At 39.4% G+C, this 24,489-nt stretch overlaps 1 protein-coding gene across 1 annotated transcript in view; it reads right to left on the bottom strand.

Annotated features, from left to right (window-relative positions):
- SIMC1 (SUMO interacting motifs containing 1) overlaps positions 1 to 24,489 on the bottom strand; it is an 83,461-nt gene that overhangs the window by 14,287 nt on the left and 44,685 nt on the right. Inside the window, exons 3-7 of the mRNA XM_018053713.1 lie at positions 24,022 to 24,254; positions 23,209 to 23,278; positions 18,746 to 18,900; positions 10,491 to 10,643; positions 8,356 to 8,484 (exon numbers count right to left, since the gene is read on the bottom strand). Coding sequence (XP_017909202.1) covers positions 8,356 to 8,484; positions 10,491 to 10,643; positions 18,746 to 18,900; positions 23,209 to 23,278; positions 24,022 to 24,254 — 740 coding nt within the window. The remainder of the gene's footprint in view (positions 1 to 8,355; positions 8,485 to 10,490; positions 10,644 to 18,745; positions 18,901 to 23,208; positions 23,279 to 24,021; positions 24,255 to 24,489) is intronic.

Below are 24,489 nucleotides of genomic sequence, written 5' to 3'. Positions count from 1 at the left end.
TTTCTTATTATAGGTTACAATATCACAGATAGGTGGAACAAAGACCGCTCCCCACCCCCATCCCTGAATTTCTTTTAAAAACAACTGTTTAAAGCAAAAACATGATTCCATCCCAGAGTAAAATGCATGACAACAATAGCACAGATAGTGGATGGGAGTGGATAAGTGGAAAAATGGTTATTAAGATTTTAACATTACATGTTATGATAGAGTACTAATTCAAGGTAGACTCTAATAAGAACACATATTGTAATTCCAAGAGCAACCATTAAAAAAATAAAACAGCTCTGAAAAAGCATTTGATAAAATTTAATATCCACTCATGATAAAAACAGAAAACTAGGAATAGAAGGGAAATTCTTCAACTTATTAATGAACATCTACCAAAAAAGTCCTAGAAATAGCATCATAATTAATGGTGAACTGACATTTTAATTAACCAATAATTAATGAACTGAATGCTTTCCCCTAAATCATGAACAAATCAAAGATGTCTGCTTTCCCCTGGATCATAACCAAAGCAAAGATGTCTGCTTTTGCCATTGCTATTCAACATAATATTGGAAGTTCTAGTCAGTGTAGTAAGGCAATAAAAGGCATACTGACTGGAAAGAAAGAACTAAAACTTTCCCTACTTGCAGATGACATGATGGTCTACACAGACAATCCCAAGGAATCTCTGGCATGAGAGCATTTTCCATAAAAGAAAATCTGATAAGATACAGATTTCATCAAAATTCAAAACTTGCTCTGTGAAATATCTTGTTAAAGAGGATGAGAAGACAAACTACAGAATGGGAGAAAATATTTGCAAACTACAGATCTGAAAAAGGATTATATCTAGAATATATAAAGACTCTGGAAACAGGAAAAAGCAAAAAATCTGTTAAGAACATGAGAAAAGAAATATTTTAGTAAAGATGTTATACAGTTGGCAATTAAGCACATGGAAAGATATTCAACTTCATTAACGATTAAAGAAACGAAAATAAAAATCACAATGAGATACCATCATACACTTATCAGAATAGCTAAAATAAAAAACTGTTTTAACAACAGCAAATGCTGGTTAGGATGCAGAGAAACTGGATCATTCATACTGCTGGGGAGAATGTAAAATGGTAAAGGCACTCAAAGAAACAGTTTGGCAGTTTCTTTAAAAAAACTAAATAAGTGGCTACTATTTAATGCAATGGAGAAGGAAATGGCAATTCACTCCAGTATTCTTGCCCGGAGAATCCCATGGACAGAGGAGCCTGGTGGGCTACAGTACACAGGATCGCGAAGAGTCAGACACGATTGAGTAACTAACAACCAACATATAGAGCAAAAATTGCACTCCTTGGCACTTATTCCAGAGAAATGAAGATTTATGTTTATTCAAAAAGTCTGTACATGAATGTTTATAAAAGCTTTATTCATAATAGTCCCAAATCGTAAGCAACACAGATATCCTTCAATGGGTAACATGGTTTAAAAAAAATACCAAAGGTATACCCACACTACGGAATACTATTCAGCAATAAAAAAAAGACACCACAACCTGCATGATTCCCAAGAGAACTATGCTAAGTGAAAAAGCCAATCCCAAAAGGTTCCCTACTGTATGATTCCCACTTATATAATATCTTGAAATGATCTAATTTTAAAAATGGAGAATAGATAAGTGGTTGCCAGGGGTGGGGTGGGAGGGCAGTGGGTAGGGTCATAAAAGGTCAGGATTAAAATCCTTACGGCGCTGGAAATGCTCTAAACCTCATCTTGTGTCGTGCTTGTGTCCTGATGGCGACACGTGCACCAAGTTTCGCACTGTTACCACTGGGCAACCTGTGCAAAGAGCACATGCGGTGTCTCTGTACTATTCCTGTCAACTGCATAAGGACCTATAACTACGTCAGAATAAAATTTTATTTAAGAAAGTTAAAAAGCTTTGTTTGTGCTCAGTCACTTCATTCTCTTTGTGACCCCATGGACTATAGCCTGCCAGGCTCCTTTGTCCGTGGAATTCTCCAAGCAAAAATACTGGAATGGGAGGCCATGCCCTCCTCCAGGGGATTTCCCAACCCAGATATCGAACCCACGTCTCCTGCATTGCAGGCAGATTCTTTACCGTCTGAGCCACCAGGGAAGCCCAAAGGGAAGAACAGAAAATACGTGATTAATCCAAAAGAAGGCAGAGAAGGAGATAAAAATGAACAAAGAACAAATAGTAAGCAAATAATAAGATGACAGATGTAAAACCAATAATTGATTAAATGTAAATGGAATAACTCACTCTAGTTAAAGGCAGAGATTGCCAGCTGCCTAAAAAGCAAATCCGACTATATGCTGCTTACATTAAACATGCCTTTTATAAAAATAAACTTTTTGTTAGACTCAAAGAAGAGTTGTAAGAATAGCACTAATAATTCCCAAACACCCTTAGTACTTTCCATGCAGATTCCCTACGTGTTAAACTTTTACCATATCTTCTTTATCCTTAATATCTCTTTGAACTTTTTTTGAACTATTTGATAGAAAGGTGTAGGCATGATGCCCATTTATCCCTAAGTTCTTCAGTGTATAATTCCTAAAAACATTTTCTAAGGTAACCAAGTGAGTGAGTGAGTGAGTGAAGTCGCTCAGTCGTGTCCGACTCTTTGCGACCCCATGGACTGTAGCCCACCAGGCTCCTCCCCCATGGGATTCTCCAGGCAAGAGTACTGGAGTGGGCTGCCATTTCCTTCTCCAGGGGATCTTCCCAACTCAGGGACTGAACCTGGGTCTCCTGCATTCCAGGCAGATGCTTTAACCTCTGAGCCACCAGGTAACCAAAAAAAAAAAAAAAAACCAGAAAATTAATCTTAATGCAACAGTATTATATTAACTGTAGACTTTAATCAGATTCTTTCCACTGTCCTAATGCTGCTATTAATAGCAAAGGAAATCGCAGGTTAGCACTGCGTTCAGTTGCCTGTTTTTTCAGTGTCCTTTGATCTGGAACAATTCCTCATTCTCACTTTGTCTTTTATGACATTGACATTTTGGAAAAGTGCAGTTCAGTTTTTTTCATAGAACATTTCTCATTGGGGTTTCTGATATTTATCCATGATTTGATGGAGGTTATGCATTTTTTGGCAAGAGGACTGCAAAAATATTTTGTGCATCCTATCAAGGAGCATATGATGTCAGTTTGCCCCACTGCTGGTGTTTCTGATTACTTGACTCCATAGTAAAGTTATTTTTCACTTCATAATTAATATTTTGTGAGAATATACTTTCAGACTATGCAAATATTTTGGTACGCCACAAAATTTCACCATTTTAGTACCCAGTCATACCTGAATTAATTCTTATTATGATGCATGCAGCTCAGAGGGTAAAGCGTATGCCTGCAGTGCGGGAGACCCGGGTTCAATCCCTACATTGGGAAGATCCCCTGGAAAAGGAAATGGCAACCCACTCCAGTACTCTTGCCTGGAAAATTGCATGGACAGAGGAGCCTGGTAGGATATAGTCCATGAGGTCGCGAAGAGTTGGACACAACTGAGCGACTTCATTTTCACTTTCATGATGCATGCCAAATGGTATTTTCCCCCCAAATTCATCATTTCTTCTTATATTTATTAGCTGGCTTTCTACTATAAGGAAGAGAGCCCCTTCTCTTCCTTCCTATCAGTATTAGAATCATGGGTTATTATTCTACACAATAGTGTGTAGTCTTTTACTGTCAATATTTATTTTGATACTCAAATTATCTCAGATTTAGCCAGTGGAAGCTCTTTAAGCTTCTTTTGTCATGTTCCAAACATTCTTTGAACATTTCCTCACTTTTTGGATCAAGATGTTCTGGGCTCATTTTATACTTTATCTCAGGTCTAGAATCGGGCATTTCTTTCTTTTTTTAATATAAATATTTTAATTGGAGGTTAATTACTTTACAATATTGTATTGGTTTTGCCATACATCAACATGAATCCGCCACGGGTATACACGTGTTCCCCATCCTGAACCCCCCACTCTCCTCCCTCCCCATACCATCCCTCTGGGTCGTCCCAGTGCACTAGCCCCAAGTATCTAGTATCATGCATCGAACCTGGACTGGCGATTTGTTTCATACATTATACATGTTTCAATGCCATTCTCCCAAATCATCCCACCCTCTCCCTCTCCCACAGAGTCCAAAAGACTGTTCTATACATCTGTGTCTCTTTTGCTGTCTCGCATACAGGGTTATCGTTACCATCTTTCTAAATTCCATATATATGTGTTAGTATACTGTATTGGTGTTTTTCTTTCTGGCTTACTTCACTCTGTATAATCGGCTCCAGTTTCATCCATCTCATCAGAACGGATTCAAATGTATTCTTTTTAATGGCTGAGTAATACTCCATTGTGTGTATGTACCACAGCTTTCTTATCCATTGATCTGCTGATGGACATCTAGGTTGCTTCCATGTCCTGGCTATTGTAAACAGTGCTGCGATGAACATTGGGGTACATGTGTCTCTTTCAATTCTGGTTTCCTCGGTGTGCATGCCCAGCAGTGGGATTGCTGGGTCATAAGGCAGTTTTTCTTAACAAACTCTGGTTCCTTTTAGTGTAAACTAGTATTTAGAAACAAAGGTCTGAGTACTAGGTCTGCTCACTGCTACTAGGGTGTAGTTGTTCCTATGCTCTCTTAGCGGGTAGAGGTAGGAAAGAAATGTGTGAATGCACACACACATACAATATATATATAAATGCTGACACCTCTACTTTTATTCCTGTATCTATCTATTTATTAGGAACCACAAGTTCATACTGATGCCTCCAAATCCAATCCAGCACCACAGGGTTCCTCTGTCCTTTCCGCTTTTCATATGTGACTCCCTTCTCTGACAGTGAGAAACTTGGCTCTCGTTATCCACAATACATTTAAGTGTTTAATCCTAGAATACATATAAGATAGTTTTTGAATTGTTAATACTTCTTGTGAAAAAGCAATTTACTAACTAGAGTTTAATATTTATTTACATTTCATTTTTTGTCTTTAGCCTGAGGGTATTTAGTCCAAATACTGCGTTTTAACTTACTTGGATGGGCCGGGGAAGATGAACAGTTATCGTAAAAGGGTAGTATTAGGGATCTTTGTCGTGACGGAACAGTTCTGCATATGTTGGCTGTCTTGGGGATTATATGAAGCTACACGTGATAAAATTTAGAACTACATATGATGAGTGCAATCTGGGCGAAACGGGTGAAATCTGAATATGTTCTGTAGATTATACCACTGTCAATTTCCTCTTTGCGATACTGTTACAGTTATGCAAGATGTAATCACTAGGGGATAGACAGTGAAGGGTATAGAGGACCGCTCCTACTAGTTTTTGCAACTTCCTGTGAATCTTTATATAAAAATAAAGAAAAAAAGTTGCTTGGGCTTGTCCTCCCCCCACCTCTCACTCCTCAGCCCCATTTAAATGAATAATAATTCATTTAAAACACAGGTTAATTTGTTTGTATTGCTTGTTAGGCTCTCCTCCAACTTCCTTACTGATTTATTTTTCTTTTTTGAGTATATAAAACATTAACATGGTTCTAAAAGTCTAAAAGTTATAACTATACAAAGAAGTATATTTCAGGAAGTACTATACTATCAATACCAAATTAAGGTCATTATCACTCCAGCCCAGCACCCTCGCTCCTTTCCAGCCCATCTACCCCTGTATGTAAACAATTTGATTGGTCTGCATTTATCTTAACTATGTTTCTTTTTTTACAATTATAATCATGTATATTAAAAATGTTCTCCTTCTTATATGTATATTTATTATGCATACTCTATGTATTTTGCTTTGTTTACTTAACAATATATTTTGGAAAACCGTTCATAAAAATTTTGCTCCTATTTTTAATATTTACTCTTTTATAGCTACATCTTCATTTTGTAGATATACCACAGACATTCAACCACTGTCCTATGTATGGGAATTTGGGTTGTTTCTAGTACTTTGCAATTATAAACATGCTGTTGTGAATATCCTTTTGCATATGTATTGTCATACTGTTAAACATGTATCTTCAGGATAAATTCCTACACATGATTTTTCTGGGTCAAGAGGTTATATACATTTAGTTTTGTTAGATATTGTAAAATTCCACCACACACCCCCCCGCCCCCCACCGGCCGTAACGCTTGTACCACTTTGCATTACCACCAGCAATGTATGGCATCTACCTGCTTTCTCAAACCTTCACTAACAGAGTGTTTTATAGTACTTTAAAAGTTTTACTATTTGTAAAGGTTGGAAATAGTATCTCAGTGTAGTTTTAATTTACATTTATTTATTTTTATATACATTTCTTTAAATATAAATGAAGTTGGACATTATACAAAAATAAAATTACTATCTCTAATAAACATAGATGAAGAAGCCCTTAACAAAATATTAGCAAATTGAATCTGTCAATACAAAAGAATAATATATTACAATCAAGTAGGTTTTATTCCAAGAAAGCAAAGTTGGTTATAATACGAAGGAATCAATCAATGTAATTCATCATATCAATGGAATGAGGGAGGAAAAACTATGATTATTTCAACAGATGAACAAAATACATTTTATAAATTCAAATACTTATTCTTCACAAAACACTGAATATCTTAGACAAAGAAGGAGGCCTCCTCAATCTGACAATGGGCACCTATGAAACATCCACAGCTAATATTATACTTAATGGTCAAAGACTGAATATTTTTCCTCTAAGATCAGGAATAAGGCAAGGATGTCTCTTCTTATCACTTCTCCAACATTCTATTGGGGGTACCAGCCCTTGCAATAGGGTAAGACAAAGAAGGAAAAGGCATACAGAGTGGAAAGGAAGAGATTAAACTTTTCATTTGCAGACAATATATTGTGTATATAGAAAATTCTAAGGAAATCACAGAAAAATTCCTTCTAGAATCACTGAATTCAGCAAGGCTGCTGGATTTCTCCCACTATCAGTGAGCCACTGGAAAATAATAGGTCACATAAGTTATACTTTTGTCAGAACTTTGGAATGATACCTATGTAAATTAGTTTATATCATTTAACTACATGTAAACTATACATAAACATTAAAAGATCAAAAGGTAAGGCCATATAAAGTATCTTCTAGTATAATTTGGGGTGGTTGCAAATTTTCCCTTCCTGAAAAGTTTTAAATTAGGACCCGGTTTCATTTAAACGATTTTTGTCTATATTTAGTTTAAATTTGTTTACAGTTACCTACTCCTTAGATTTCCCATCTCTCACTAGAATCTGGGCATAAATAAATAAACAGTATGGGAGCTGGATCCAAATGAAATACTAACGAAGTGATAGAGCAAGCATGATTTTATGAATGCTTCCTTCTGGCTGACCACTGTAATGTACTGCCTTCTTTGAACTGACCTTGCAATTAGGAAGTCTTGGGTTTAAATCTGGATTCTAAACCTGATTAGCAATGTAAACTTGGCTAGTTATTTAACTATTTAGAGTATTTTTTTCATTTGTTAAATGGGAACAATATCATAAAGCTTTATAAAAACATGAGATAATTAATGTAACAATGACTGGCACATTGTATGGATCCAATTAATGTTTGTCTTAATCTTAGCAGGATAGTTTAACTAAATCTTTATTACAATTCTATTTGGAATGACATTTTCTTCTAACAGAGGAACCAGAAATGTACAAGAGTGGTCTTGGTTACCAACTGGGAGCTTACGGGATGGGGTGGGAAGCAGAAAAGGAGCTGACAGAGATTCCCTCAGGGGTTACCACCCTACAGTAGCTCTCCCATAGTTACTTCCTGTTCCAGCAACTGTTCATGAAATTACAGTCATGGTAGCTTATTTTCCTTCCTTTGGATTCTAAAATTACTGGTTCAAAGGAGGAATCATTGGTCCTAGCCAAGAACTCTTATTTCTTTGTCTCTTCCTAATGGAATGCTTCACTAATTGTTTAGAGAAAGTGAATTCCCTACTCTTAATATCTGGGCTCACTTCCCCTTATATGGACAGGCCTATTTCACCCAACAAGATTTTAGTAAACATTTATACCAGGCTCTCTGGCTGAGGGTCAGAGAAGATGGTAGTGCTTAACAGCTAAAAACTTGAGGGATGAGTAAAGTTATTAGACAAATGGATAAAGTGGGAAATTTAGGCTGCATTTAAGGTAACCTGCCTCTTCCTAAGAAATTATGCCTTAGTTGCAAATAATAACAGTTGGTTGAGAAACTATTTCTTTCAAAGGTTAAAGAGACAGGAACTATTTCTCTACCCTTTTTCCCCCGAATTTAACTACTGTTTGGAATTTTCTTTTGAAATTATGTTCCCAGATCAAAAAATAAAACAAAGCTAAGACTCACCTCTGACTCCTCTCAGGAATGTCCAGCACAAACCCAAACATCATTTCAGCAATTTTATTGGAGCTGCACGTGGGGGTCCTGTCCACCTCTACAGCGATAGACAGCATCCTCTGGAGCTGGCATACAATCCTGAGTCCAGAACACAGAACACAAATGAGCAGGAGGGTCCCTGCTGGCTGGGATGAGGTGCCCGCCAGTGTACTAAAGGCTCTTGTAAAGCACACACTAGGTCAGGGAGAACTACTCAAGCATCAGCATGCTTTTATTAGCAATTTCACCTACCTGAATCCCTTTTGCCAGATCATACTATCAACCTCTCAGAACCTGGGGTTGCGCTGCAAAAGCAAGCTGCTTTTAAATTCAAAAATAGAAACATACAATCTTTTAAAAAATATAGTTCTTGTTGCTTATCTATTTATTTAAAAAAAATTTTTGGCCATGCCACAAGGCAAGTGGGATCTTAGTTTCCTGACCAGGGATCAAACCTCTAGAACCTTCCTCAATCTGCCCCTGCATTGGAAGCATGGTGTCCCAACCACTGGACTGCCAAGGAAGTCCATAGGAACATATAATCTTAAGGATCTAGAGAGCTTTAAGGATATCTAACCTAAAACTTCTATATTCTACCGGTGAAGAAACAGCTCAGAATGACTAACAATTATCTGAATTTCTTTGATAGGAGAAAATATAAATTTACTACATAGTTTTCTCCTGTTACTGGTTCCTTTACAACAATCTTTCCCTAAGTTCAGTGTCAGAATTTCAACTGGTGAAACATGACCCTCTCTCCCATCAGACCTAACCGTGGGAGAGACCCAGGCTGAAGGAAGGAATCTGAGCAGCCCCTCAGAAGGTGAGCCTCACCTGAAGGTACCCTTTTCTAATGTGCGCTGTTATTTGTGAGGCAAAGAGGGGCTCTGTTTGCAGAAAATCTGCAGCCAGGGACACAACAGGTGGACCAGAGTCAGATCAGATTCTGGCTCTGCAATGACAAGCTATTCAATTTTTGACAAATTACTAAACTGCTCTGAGTCAAAATTCTCTCATCTCAAAAACAGGGAAATAACACCACCTATTTCATAAAGTTGTGCTGAGTAACAGATCTGGCATATAGGCACTAGTTAATGGTAAACAGCAGTGCCTACTGTTGTTAAGATCATGATAAATTCTCAAGGACTCTAATTTTATTTTTCTAATATCTACTTATAATTACTATTATGATATTAGCTTTCTCTTAAGGAACAGTGTCTGCCTCTCTCTTGGTCTATATACTGGGGCTCTGACATAATCTTATTTTCCTACTTTAGGGCCTTCCCCATTCTGCCCAAGCAAATGCTTCATCGTTCCAAAACATTCTTCCTTTAGACACACAATTGTCTCCTAGATTAGTTAAAATCCATAGTACTTATTTAAGAATCTGGTCAGTGCAACTAAATTATAGCACTGTGAATTTAGTTGCTATATTTGAACAAATGCTATATTTGAAATATCAAGTTTAACTGGCTTTATAAACATAATTGACATAGAATAGCAGGTTACTTGTACAAGGCCAGCTCCAGCCCATAAAATCCTGGCATTTCCCCCAAAATGCCAAGACCACTTTCGATTCTGTTAAAGAAATGCCAGGAATTTCTTTCCGGTGCAGTCTGAGGGAATGGGACCTGATCTGGTCTGAGCCACTGCTGTTACAACTTGTTGGAACCTGCAGGTTGAACTGCTATTCTTCTTCCAGGACTGGAGGAGAGAGACCCAGGCCCTTGAGGATTAGAGGCTGCTAGAATGTCCACTACCCGTGAGTCCCCATCTGTCAGGGGACAGATGAAGTGGTGAGTGGCTTTGATCTGTATTGTCTCTGGGAATCTAGGAAGGGAAGGCACTGTTGTTCGCTTTCGCTCCGCTTCAGCTGGTGAATTCACTTAGTGATGTCCTGTTCACCTAGGGGGAAAGATCTGCTTTTGTTTTACCTCTGGAATTAGGAACTTAGCCTTTGGTCAAAATAAGGTAGTTTTTAGTAAGAATCAGCCTATGTTATAAGAGCTGTTAATTTTGGGGAAACTGCTCATAGAGAGTGGTGCTAGTCTCCAACACAGTAAACCCCAGAGCTCCAGGAAAGATAACTTCTGTCTGCTCCTTACAGCTGATTGGCGTTCTTTGTCAGGTTAGGTTGGGAAGAAGGGTGATTACTGCTGGTCTTCAAGATTCCTTTTCCTGGAGAGGTTTGATTCTGATTTGGGGGCTGGATTAATCTGTCTTCAGTTACTGCTCTGATCAACCACTTGATGACATCCCTGCAATGGAAAAGAAGATAAAAAAGAAAAAGTTTAAACTTCTATCTTACTGTTAGGGTGCTCAGAACTGCAACTTTAATGTGGACTCCTAGACACTTAGATTTCCCTAAAGGCAACAGAGAGGAGCCCTTAGGCTATTTTCAATATTTTACAAGTCTAATGGAAACCCTGCATTTAATTGCAGGAAGGTTACAAAAGATAAGGAAAATGTCAACAATTTTCTTTAAGTTAGAATTGTTGAAAGGTATCTCCAAGGTTAAAGTGTACTATCTGTGGCTTCCTGACCAGGAACATGCCTTGCTTGACAAGGCAGAAAGCTGGACTAGACAACCTTGCTGGCTTTCTATTATTGGGCTAATAACCAAAGCTTAGAGTATGTTTGGTGTAGTCATATCTTATACAGGGTGTAGGTGCTCAGTGTTAGGGAGATAAAAGCTTCTCATACAGTCCACATTTAATTTTGTTGCCTTCTAAAATCTCACTAATAGTAAATACTTTTTAAAAAATCCACAAAGAAGGGAAGAAAAGGAAGGCAGATAATAATGGTAAAAATCTGGAAGTTGGAAGGAAAATCAGTATTTCACGAAACAGAATATTATATAGTAGTGGAAATGAATACGCTACAGTGGATAGGTAACAATATGGACAAATTTTAGTACACTATAATATTAAGTGAAATAAAAGTACCAATCAATTACATACAGCATGATACTTTTATAAACAGCTAAAAGGAACTAGAATAAAAATATATACTTCACAGGAACACATACAGATGCAATAAACTACATGAAAAAGAAAGAAAAATGATGAACATTTGGGATGCCAGTTACTTTGGATGCAAAAAGGTGCAAAAGTGGGTGATAAAGAGGATGGACGTGTGGTTAGATATAGGTAACTGTCAAGGTCCTAGCCTTTGATTTAAGGGGTGGGGTAAGAGATGCTGATTACAAAATTCAGAGTAACCAATTAGCTAAGTAAATAAGGCAACTGTCATATTTAGATGATGTTTAATCTAACTCTATGCCTTTGGCAAAGGAATACATTTGAACTGGCTTGACAGAATTGAGGAAGCTGAGTCCTAAGCCACTGGTAGAGAAGAGTAATCCTATTTAAAGGCAGTACAAGGTTTCCATGAAGTTAGGATAAAAGAGGGTAAATTAAAAAATAAATATAATGGTTTATAATCTGTTTAAGAAACTTTTAGAGCCCTAGATCTTCTTTTCCAGCCCTGAAGACTACAGGTTAACTCTGTGGAGAGATAAACAGGGTCTCTGGACTAGGATATCAGGCACAGCTGGGAAACAAAGGCATCAAGGCAAAAACAGGGGTGTTAAGTGGACCTGCGCATGCTCAGTGCAGAGATCCTCGCCATCTTCCCACACCTGTCTTTCAAAAACCTGGCATCCTGGTCTCTATCCTTCATGGAGGAGATCTGAAGTCTTTTCTGGAAAACCCATCCAGACCAAGAGGAAAGATCTAAAGTCATTGACAAGGTATTTTCTAAGAAATGAGAAGCCAGTTCCACCTACAGGAAAACTCAAAAATGACAAGTCCTCACCTGTACTCAGAGCTTCCATCAGCTTTTGAGCACATCAGCTTTTTGCCCTTAAACAAGAATAGAGCACCAAAATTTTCCAGACATCTATGGACATATTCTAACAGAAGAGATTAAGGGCTAAAACCCCAAACCAACCTGCCTCTCTCCTCAAAAAAGCAACTTGGAGAAAACAGACATTATACAGAAAAGTAACAAAAACAAAAGCTATCATTAGTAACATCAAAGATATGAAAAGACACAGATCTAAGAAAGAAAAAGACACGAACAGATTCCTATTTATTAATTTTAAAAAGGAACATTTAAAGAAAAAGTAAAAGAGCTCTTGGAAATTAAAAATATAGTAACAGCAATGAAAACTCTATTTTCCAGAAATGAAGGATATGACATGGCCCACTGAATGTCCATCGTAACAGATGAATATAGACCTAAAACAAGTATACTGGGAAAAAAGATTCTGCAAACATCCAGAGAAAAAAATCAAGGCACATACAAAGAATCAGTAATCAGAGTAGCCTATGGCTTCTTCACAGCAAGAAGCTAGGAGGCAATGGAAAATTTGGAAAATTTCCTTTAATATTCTGTAGAAAAGTTATTTGTAACCTAAATATCTATACTCACATGAATCAATGTATGGAAGATAAAGATATTTTCAGACATACAAAAACTCAAATTTTACTTCCCACATACCTTTCTAAGAAGCTACTGGAGACTGATCCATCAAAACAAGGGAGTAAACCAAGAAAGAAAAGATATGAAACATATCCAACTCTGGGAACAGGTGAAGGGAATTTCACATTTATGGCAGAGACTTGGCAAAGAGGACAGCCAATCCAGGTTAAAGGAGGTCGAAGTACCCCACCACAGATCTTCAAGAAGAAGAACTTCAGAAGTGGGAACAAACATCTTGACAGGATATTTAAATCAAACAGCAGAGAATTTGGGACTGACTTCTGATATGCAAAAGAATAGGAGGAAACTAAAAATGAGGCAATTACTAACTCTAAGGAAAACAAAAAGTTATGAGTGGAGGGAAAAGTAATCATAGTTTAGTACTGGGCTCAACTCTGACTAGCACACAGTTATAGTGATTAGAACATCAAATACTGATCTAAACAAAATTCTGATATAGCTATATTATGGTACGGGGGCTGGGAAGTGTGTGTGTGTGTGAGGAGGGAAAGAGGAAAAAGAGCTAACTCCTCATCTTACAGGTGGGGAGTCAACAGATAGTCAATAATAGTCAATTATAGCCAACAGCAGACAGCAAGGAGATCCAACCAGTCCATCCTAAAGGAGATCAATCCTGAGTGTTCATTGGAAGGACTGATGTTGAAGCTGAAACTCCAATACTTTGGCCACCTGATGCAAAGAGCTGACTCACTTGAAAAGACCCTGATGCTGGGAAAGATTGAGGGTAAGAGGAGAAGGGGACGACATAGGATGAGATGGTTGGATGGCATCACCAACTCACTGGACATGAGTTTGAGTAAACTCCGGGAGTTGGTGATGGACAGGGGGGCCTGACGTGCTGCAGTCCATGGTATTGCAAAGAGTCAGACACAGCTGAGTGACTGTAGTGAACTGAACTGAACAATAAAACATCAATAATTAGCAACACAGGCAAGTTATTCCGCCATGAAGAAGCTAAATCCAAGGAATCTCTTAAATGAAAGAGTTGAAAGCAGTTACCCCTGTTGGAAAAGAAAATGGGGGTGAGGTCATCTGGGAACAACTATATTTCTTAAATTGTGTAGAACTAGATTACTCTTTGTATGCACAGTTAAAAAGAAAAGAAAATCCCTTAAGGGGCCACATGGAGACTGACTTACCATCACTCTCTTTTAAAAGCTTATTTTTGAGGTATAACTTATATAAAATAAATTGCACACGTTTTTTGTTTAATGAGGTGTTTTTTTTTAAATTTTAAGACAGAAAATGGAAATTTTAATTGCACCAAGCTGAGGATTACAACCCAGGAATAGCCTCTTCTCTGACAACTAAAGGTCAAAGCACAGTTATATCATTTGAGGAGTTTAGACAAATATATGCCCATATCCATGTACCACAACCTCAATCTAATAGCCATCTCTTATTGAATCAAAGGGCTTCCCAGATGCTCAGATGGTAAAGCATCTGCCTGCCAGGCACGAGACCCGGGTTCGATCCCTGGGTCGAGAAGATTCCCTGGAGAAGGAAACGGCAACCCACTCCAGTACTCTCGCCTGGGAATCCCATGGATGGAGGAGCCTGGTAGGCTATAGTCCATGGGGTCGCAAAGAATCGGACATGACTGAGTGGCTTCAATTTAGTTTTAGTTTTTTATTGAATCAAATACAGCTGGTTTTCCCTCCAGCTGGAATTGACTTTTTTCATTAAGAAAGCACAAAATAGTGTATTTTATTTGCATTTAGAGGTCATAAATCCCCATCTTTAAACTCAAGAGTTAAGTGTTGGGTACACTGAAAGGCTCACGCCCTGAAAGGTGGAAATGAAAGTGAGCAACTTTTTAATGGATTGAGTTGGGTTCATGTCTCCCATTTCCCAATTCAACGCCTAAGCTCATAAAGCAGAATGGTCAGGAGAGCTGCTGTCACTATTTAAACTGTTGTTTTTCAATTTTACACCCAGTTACGCTATCCTGTGCTCTTGTAGTTTCGTTACTTACTGATTTTCTACCTCTATAATTAACATTTAAACTTCACAAAAAATGCCACATTCACAGAAACGGATGGAAGCAGGTAAACCTAGGGAGAAAAAGCCATTGTCCTTGTTATTGCTCAGTTGCCCAATAGTGTCTGACTCTTTGATACCCCATGGACTGTAATACGCCAGGGCTCCCTAGCCCTCATCATCTCCCAAAGTTTGCCCAAGTTTATGTCCATCGAATCGGTGATGCCATCTATCCATCTCATCCTTTGATGCCCTTTTCCTTCTGCCCTCAATTTTCCCAGCTGACTGATAATCAAAAACATAATGAAATGTCCTTCTTTTTTAATTAAAGGAATTATAATAGATCAATATCCCATATTGGCCTGTGAAAACTATTCTTAACAAATATGCGAGAACAAATATGCAAGTCATATGTATATGACTGAAAAAATCTCAGTGATGTTTTAAAAAAAGGAATGCTGAAGAGAACAGTTTCCAAAAGAAGCACAAGAAGGGGGTAGTTCCAGGATGAAAATTCTAGTCTGAGATCCCTACCCTAGAAACCACATTTTCCCCTACATTTATAAGGATATGGTAGTTTCCCACTCTTAAGCTTCTAGCAGCTTTAGCCCTGATTTTACAGAAAAAAACATGTGTTTGTTACCTTATTGTATCTTGTTCCATGTAACCTATTATAAAAGATTTCTCAGAAAGTTCAGTTCAGTTCAGTTCAGTTGCTCAGTCATGTCCGACTCTTTGCGACCCCATGAATCGCAGCATGCCAGGCCTCCCTGTCCATCACCAACTCCTGAAGTTCACTCAAATTCATGCCCATTGAGTCGGTGATGCCATCCAGCCATCTCATCCTCTGTTGTCCCCTTCCCCTTCTGCCCTCAATCCCTCCCAGCATCAGGGTCTTTTCCAATGAGTCAACTCTTTCGCATGAGGTGGCCAAAGTATTGGAGTTTCAGCTTTAGCATCAGTCCTTCCAAAAAACACCCAGGACTGATCTCCTTTAGAATGGACTGGTTGGATCTCCTTGCAGTCCAAGGGACTCTCAAGAGTCTTCTCCAACACCACAGTTCAAAAGCATCAATTCTTCAGCGCTCAGCTTTCTTCACAGTCCAACTCTCACATCCATACATAACCACTGGAAACCCAAAAAAGATGTCCTTTTCATTATAGGAGACTTGAATGCAAAAGTAGGAAGTCAAGAAACACCTCGGGTAACAGGCAAATTTGGCCTTGGAGTACGGAATGAAGCAGGGCAAAGGCTAATAGAGTTTTGCCAAGAGAACGCACTGGTCACAGCAAACACCCTCTTCCAACAACACAAGAGAAGACTCTACACATGGACATCACCAGATGGACAACACCAAAATCAGATTGATTATATTCTTTGCAGCCCAAGATGGAGACACTCTATACAGTCAGCAAAAACAAGACCGGGAGCTGACTGTGGCTCAGAACATGAACTCTTTATTGCCAAATTCAGACTTAAACAAACTGAAGAAAGCAAGAAAACCACTAGACCGTTCAGGTATGCTGCTGCTGCTGCTGTGAAGTCGAGTCAGTTATGTCCAGCTCTGTGCGACCCCATAGGCTCCCCTGTCCCTGGGATTCTCCAGGCAAGAACACTGGAGTGGGTTGCCATCTCCTTCTCCAACGCGTGAAAGTGAAAAGTAAAAGTGAAATCGCTCAGTCGTGTCCGACTCTCAGCAACCCCATGGACTGTAGCCTACCAGGCTTCTCCGTCCATGGGATTTCCCAGGCAAGAGTATTGGAGTGGGGTGCCACTGCCTTCTCTGATTCAGGTATGACCTAAATCAAATTTCTTATGATTATACAGTGGAAGTGAGAAATAGATTTAAGGGACTAGATCTGATAGATAGAGTGCCTGATGAACTATGGACGGAGGTTCGTGACATTGTACAGGAGACAGGGATCAAGACCATCCCCATGGAAAAGAAATGCAAAAAACCAAAATGGCTGTCTCGGGAGGCCTTACAAATAGCTGTGAAAAGAAGAGAAGTGCAAAGGAGAAAAGGGAAGATATAAGCATCTGAATGCAGAGTTCTAAAGAATAGCAAGGAGAGATAAGAAAGCCTTCCTCAGCAATCAATGCAAAGAAATAGAGGAAAACAACAGAATGGGAAAGACTAGAAATCTCTTCAAGAAAATTAGAGATACCAAGGGAACATATCATGCAAAGATGGGCTAGATAAAGGACAGAAATGGCATGGACCTAACAGAAGCAGAAGATATTAAGAAGAGGTGGCAAGAATACCCAGAAGAACTGTACAAAAAAGATCTTCACGACCCAGATAATCACGATGGTGTGATCACTCACCTAGAGCCAGACACCCTGGAATGTGAAGTCAAGTGGGCCTTAGAAAGCATCACTACGAACAGAGCTAATGGAGGTGATGGAATTCCAGTTGAGCTCTTTCAAATCCTAAAAGATGATGCTGTGAAAGTGCTGCACTCAATATGTCAGCAAATTTGGAAAACTCAGCAGTGGCCACAGGACTGGAAAAGGTCAGTTTTCATTCCAATCCTAAAGAAAGACAATGCCAAAGAATGCTCAAACTACTGCACCATTGCACTCATCTCACACGCTAGTAAAGTCATGCTCAAAATTCTCCAAGCCAAGCTTCAGCAATAGGTGAACAATGAACTTCCAGAGGTTCACGATGGTTTTAGAAAAGGCAGAGGAACCAGACATCAAATTGCCTACATCTGCTGGATCGTGGAAAAAGCAAGAGAGTTCCAGAAAAACATCTATTTCTGCTTTATTGACTATGTCAAAGCCTTTGACTGTGTGAATCACAATAAACTGTGGAAAATTCTGAAAGAGATGGGAATACCAGACCACCTGACCTGCCTCTTGAGAAATCTGTATGCAGGCTAGGAAGCAACAGTTAGAACTGGACATGGAACAACAGACTGGTTCCAAACAGGAAAAGGAGTACGTCAAGGCTGTATATTGTCACCCTGCTTATTTAACTTATATGCAGAGTACATCATGAGAAATGCTGGGCTGGAAGAAGTACAAGCTGGAATCAAGATTGCCAGGAGAAATACCAGTAACCTCAGATATGCAGATGACACCACCGTTATGGCAGAAAGTGAAGAGGAACTCAAAAGCCTCTTGATGAAAGTGAAAGAGGAGAGTGAAAAAGTTGGCTTAAAGCTCAACATTCAGAAAACAAAGATCATGGCATTTGGTCCCATCACTTCATGGGAAATAGATGGGGAAACAGTGGAAACAGTGTCAGCCTTTATTTTTAAAAACATGTGTTTCCTACCTTATTGTATCTTGTTCCATGTAACCTATTATCATAAAAGATTTCTCAGAAAGTAGCAGCAGCAAATGAGGCTTATCCTGAGCTACTCAGGGGGGTGGGAGTAAATTCAGGCTTATAGCAGCTGTGAGGGTTACACAAGTTCACGTTTTCCCGTGTCTCTTGAGGCTGTCTGAACAAAACTGAAATAGATCAATGCAAGTCTGATGGTCTCAGGAGGAAAAACCATACAAGTTATGGCACCTGACACACAGTTGGTACAGAGGTTTTTTTTTCTAGGACTGTCTACATATCTGCCTGCAATGCACGAAACCTGGGTTCGATCCCTGGGCCAGGAAGATCCTCTAGAGAAGGGAATGGCAACCCACTCCAGTGTTCTTACCTGGAGAATCCCATGGACAGAGGAGCCTGGTGGGCTAGAGTCCTTGGGGTTGCAAAGAGTCAGACACAACTGAGTGGTAACACTTTCCCTTTCATAGTAATAATAACTATCCCTGTTACATTATCTAGTTACTAGACAGTCTCATCCACCTGCTGTGTTCTCCGGACTTGATGACTCTTGTCATCCCAGGCTTCGGATAGCTGGTTACCTGACATTGTGGGGTTGCTTGTCACAGGACAGCACAGTGCTCGCAATGGCTTGCTGCAGGTGCTGTCGCTGCTTCCTCAGGATCTGCTGGAAATCATCTTCCAGGGTCTGTACTACATAACGCAGAAAGAAGACTCGCCCGGGCAGGTTTTGTCCCTTGGGGAGAAAAAATGAGAAGTAAGTATTTGTTCTCAGTCTCCTGGATGACACTGAGCCCTGGGCTCTCATAAATACTAAATCAAGGAAAGACGCATGAGTCAACAAGTGTGTCTATATCCAAAAAAGAGGCCTGTGGGAGAGAGCAAGCAGCCCAGGTCATTGCAAAAGAGGGCAAACAAGGAAATCCTAGAGCTTGAAAAGTCAGTTTCTCTCTCTCACTGAACCTCAGTGGTGAACCCCAGTCTCAGGAGAGGCCCCAAGCTGTGTATAGCTGAACAGAGAGACAGAAAAATGACTGCTAAGCTGCTATATCAAACCGCCATGATCTTTATCCCACTGCCAAACTTCTAGTAACATGAGCTGATATACAGTTTATTGTTTAAGCAACTCTGAGCTGGGTTTTTTGTTACAGGTGAAATGATCCTAATTGCTGAAGCCCAGCTAATGCAGGTAAAGAGCATGGGCTTTGGTGATGCAGAGACCTTATTTATTTGTTTGTTTGAAACTCAGCCCCATTCCTTATTTAACTTACTGCTCTGAGTCTCAGTGTCCTCATGGTTTACATGGTGATCATCCTAGCCAGGCAGGCACGCACAATTTGTTGGTTTCTTTTACTGATAAAGAGAGACTTAATTCTGGCCTTGTTCTTTGCTTTCTAAATGCCTTGTAGTTTTTTGGTCCCTCATTTCCTACATCACTGTCTTTTGCCTTTAGTTGATTTTTTTTGTAATCAAATGCTTATATTCTTTGCTAATTTCCTTTTCTGTACATTCTATAGCTAGTGTCCTTGTGGTTACCATGGGGATTACATTTAACATTCTGAAATTATAATACTTTGAATTTATACTAGGTTCACTTTAATAACACACAAAAGCTCAGCTCTTTATGGCTCTGTTCCCACCTGTTTTAATTGAAGTCACAAAACTACATTGTGTGACCAAAAATAAACTCATAATTCTTTAAAAACTTTTTGGTTTATTTATTTAGTTTTGGCTTCTCTGGGTCTTCACTGTTGTGCTCAGGCTTTCTCCAGTTGCTGCAAGTGGGGGCTCCTCTCCAGTTTCGATCTGTGGGCTTCTTGTTGGGTGACGACTCCTCTTGTTGCAGAGCACGGTCTCCAGGGCACATGGGCTTCAGTCATTATGGCTTTCAGGCTCTAGAGACACAAGGGCTTAGTTGCCCCATGGCATGTGGAATCTTCCCAGTCGGGGGATGGAACCCGTGTCCCCTTCATTGGCCGGCAGATTCTTAACCACTGGACCACCAGGGAGGTCCAATAATTGTTTTCAGTTCTTTTCAGTCTTTCAAATTATGTAGAAAACACAATGTGGAGTTGCAAAGTTAAATAACACTAGCTTTTAGATTAATAATTTTAAAAGGTATTAGTCACTTAATACATTATAGAAAACGAATGTGGAGTTACAAATCACTGTCATAATAGTTTTTATGATTGCCCATGTATTTATCTTTACTAACATCTATTTCTTCATATGTCTTCAAGTTACTGTTTAGTGTTTCATTTTACCCTGCAGGACTTCCTTCAGCTTTTCCTGCTGAGTAGGACCAGTGGGAATGAATTCCTTCCAGCTTTTGTTTATCTGGGAGTTTCTTTACCTCTCCCTCATTTTTGAGGGACAGTTTTGTTGAATACAGGAATCTTGGTTGAGTTTTACTCTTTAGCACTCCAAACGTATGACCCCACTACCTTCTGGCCTCACTTCTGATGAGAAATCTTGCTGAGGATCTTGTATCGACATGCCACTTCTCTCCTGCTGCTCATTCTCATTTCTTGAAGGCAAGTTTTGCCAGATATGGTATTCTTGGTTGACCGCTTTTTTCTTTTAGAACTTTGAATACATCATCCCATTACCTTCTGACCTACATGGCTTCATTGAGAGTTTGCTGAGAGACTTATACAAACTCACCTGTATGTGATAATTCACTTTTTCCTTGCTGCTTTTAAGTCTGACTTTGGACAGTTCGATTATAACGTTTCTTGGTGTGAGTCTCCTTGGCTTACCCTCACTGGTGCTAACCTTCTTGACTCTGCGTGTCTATTTCTCTCCTCAGTCGGGAGGTTCTTTGGTCACTGGGCTCTCTGCCCCTCTCTTGCTCTCTGGAACTCCCATAATGTACGTGTGGTCCGTTTAATGATGCCCCATAGTCCCGCAGGTGCTCACCAATTTTGTTCACTGTTTTCTTTTTGCTCCTCTGTCTCAAGGATTTCAAAGACCTTTCTTCATGTTCACTGATATGTTTTCCTCCTGCCTGATCAAGACTGTTGTTGAACTCCTCTAGTGAAATTTTCAATTCAGTTATTATACTTTTCAGCTCCAGAATGTCTGATTATTATCTATAGTTTAAAAATTTAATATTCTCATTTTGTCCATGCATCATTTTCCTGCTTCATTTTGTTTGTGTTCTGTTTTAGCTCCTTGAGCATCTTTAAGATGGTTTTAAAAAATTCTTTCTCAGGAAGTTGAGAGATTTGTATTTCTTTAGGGTCACTTTCTGGAACTTTATTTCATTCTTTTGACTGGGCCACACTTCCCTGTTTCTTTGTGTGCCTTGTACTCTTCTTTTGAGATTTAAACATTGGAAAAAAACAACCAACTTTCCCAGTCTTTATGCATTGAGTTCATGCAGGGCAAGGCCCTTAACAATCAGTCTGGCTAAAGGTTCTCAGTGCTCTCAGAACTTTTCTGGAGATGTGTTTTCTCTGAGCTTGGTGTATGCTTTTATCTGTCTTAACTCCCCAAGCAGCTTGCCCTTGTTCCTTCTCAAGAGCCACAGTCTCTTGCTCCCCTAGTACCTGTTTATGGAAATACATACTCTCTGAAGCTCTAAAACGCTGCAGTGCTCACCTTTCTTTTCAGCCAGAAAACTAAGCCAGGGTTTTCAACAGTGTTCTGAGTCGGGTGAAACAAAAACTATGCCCATAACAAGCCAGAACCTGGACTTGACGTTCTCTCCTTTGTTTCCACCCCAAGGGAGAAGCCAGGGTATGGGAGATTTCCTCCTGGTAGCATTGCGCTAGGCTGGGTACAGGAAGGGGCATGGACACACAAAAATACCAAAAACATTCCTACTCCTTTTAATGGAGTCCCTTCTTGGTTATGCTTTGGTCTGGGTACTGCAACTTCTCAACTGGTTGCTAGAGTTTTGGTGTCTCCATTGGGGAACAAAGGCCTGGAGCGTCCTCGTCTACCATCTTGGTGGTATTTCCCAGATCAGCCTTTCTTAAAGCCCTGTGGTTTTTTGCTCCAATCTGGAGTGACTTTAGGTCTACTATTTGTGGTAGTCTCAGGACTTCTCTTTCTTATTCTTCTGGATTAGATCCAGTGTCCTTTGGATCCTGTGCCTCTTCCTCTTTTGATTTCTCCCCTATTCTTTGTAGGCATATCTTCAAGTAACCTATGAAATGGGGTGTATGAATATTTTTTCAAGCTTGTACATGTCTGGAAATATCTTTATTCCACCCTCACACTTGATCAATATCTTGGCTGACTAGAGAATTCTAAATTGACAATAACTTGTTCCATCCATGTTCTTTTGGGTAAGTAGACACAAAGCTGGCAATTAAGCTCAAGGATCCCTAAAGGTCAGAATGTAGACTTTTTTCTGGAGCACCAACTCTACACTGAAAGGAAGTGAAAGTGAAAGTAAAGTCGTGTCCAACTCTTTGGGATCCCAGCCTACCAGGCTCTGGCAGGACAGCAGCCTACCAGGCTCCTTCATCCATGGGATTCTCGAGGCAAGAGTACTGGATTGGGTTTCCATTTCCTTCTCCAGGGGATCTTCCCGACCCAGGGAATCGAACCCAGGTCTCCTGCACTGCAGGCAGACATTTTACCCTCTAAGCCACCAGGGAAGCCCATATAAGAAGTCCAAAAATTCTCTGTTCTAAAGGGCGGATTTCCTTCCTCTTTGGCACGCCTGTGTTCTAGCCTGCAGCTTTTGCTGCCTAGCTTCATCAGCCATCACTTTTACATTTCCTTTAGCTTTTCCAGTCTCCATTCAAATCTGTTCTCTTTCCCCTTATTTTCAGTGCTGTAGGTTCATAACTTCTTCTATTCATTTACTGTTATTTTAAGTGAAATTTTAAGAAGAGGAGGAATAAATGAGTATATTCAATCTTGAATTGGAAGACAGCACATATTTCAATAGAAATATTTTGGTCTGGATCGGGGGAGTAAAAGCTAAAAGGAAGGAATAATGGCCAAGACTGTACTACCAGGTTTACTGTGACTTGTTTCTAGTTAAAACTACCTCCGCAAAAGATTTCTGCATGCAAACTGTTGTTACCTCTTCCTCCATGACATAAGAGAGTAGCTTCCAGTCCCACTCCACTGTCTTGGCATTAGCTGGATGTAGCCTGAAAGTCAAGTGATAGCAGTTAGAATTCTGGAGATTTTAGTGGAAGGAAGGATGGGATCTGGAAGACAATAGAAGCAAGAAGCCTCATCTTATCCTCCGTGCTCTTGCCCACCCTTGTCTCTGAGGGAAGTAGAACTTCATTTTACCTAGTATCTACTTCTCTTTTGGGAGGCATTAGCACTCCAATTTTGCCTTGAAGAAATCAACTCTTTATTACTCTTAGCCCAGTGGCTTTCACCCACTAGGACCCTGGGATGAAGCCTATGAAGCATGTTGAGCTAATCATGATATTCTGTCCCACCATTCACATGACTGGCTCAAAGACAGACTCATGTCTTATATCATGCCAATTAAAACCTGTAAGACTCAATTTCAGAACTCTCATGTGATTATAAAGGAAATGGATGCTCTCTTGTATTAAGAGTGTCTGAGAAAGCCACCATATGAAGCCTAGAAACAGAAGCAAAGCAAAGCTGAAAAATGGATACTGGAAACCATTTTGGAGCTGAATTAAGTCACATCTTACTCCTAGGTTTCTAGATTTTTAGTAACATGTGTCATTAAATTCTCTTTTATCATTTGTTAAAGCCAGTTTGGATTGAGTTCCTGTCACTTGCAATCCAAATAATATTAATATACTGTCACCCGCTCTAATGTTTAGTTGAATAAATCTTAGGCAAGAGAAAATTGTGCCCTGATTCCAGGTTCCCTAAAAGATTTGCCAACAGCCAAGGTTCATACTGTTGAATTTTCATGAGAAGCATGTAGGCCTCCTTTAGAACATCCACAGTCTCAGAGCCACTGAGCAGGATTTTCTGGATGATGTGAGCCACAATTTCTCGGGGCGGGTAATGCTGGGGTGACACAAAGTCCATCAAAAACTGCACAGTCCCCAAGGGGAAATTTTCTTCAATGGTGTTTGTCACCATCCTTAATCTTCGATGAGGGATAGGTTCTAATTTTTGACCCTTGTTCTGTAGAGATAAAAAGAAAATAAATTAGGATAGGTTTCTATACACAAAAACACCAGAGGTTCTAGAAAAAGTTGAAGACAGCATTTGAAATATTCATAATTAGAAAAACTGAGATTGGAAAGCCTTATCTAGAAAACTTCTAATGATATGGGAAATGTTTATATTAAGTTAAATAAGAATTCAAAGTTCTACATGTAAACATGACTTCATCTGTTAAAATACAGCATAGAAAGCA

Source organism: Capra hircus, chromosome 10 (assembly GCF_001704415.2).
Source record: "Capra hircus breed San Clemente chromosome 10, ASM170441v1, whole genome shotgun sequence".
Lineage (NCBI taxonomy): Eukaryota > Metazoa > Chordata > Mammalia > Artiodactyla > Bovidae > Capra > Capra hircus.
The sequence above is the reverse complement of the archived record's forward strand: the minus strand, read 5'-3'. Positions and strand labels throughout refer to the sequence as shown.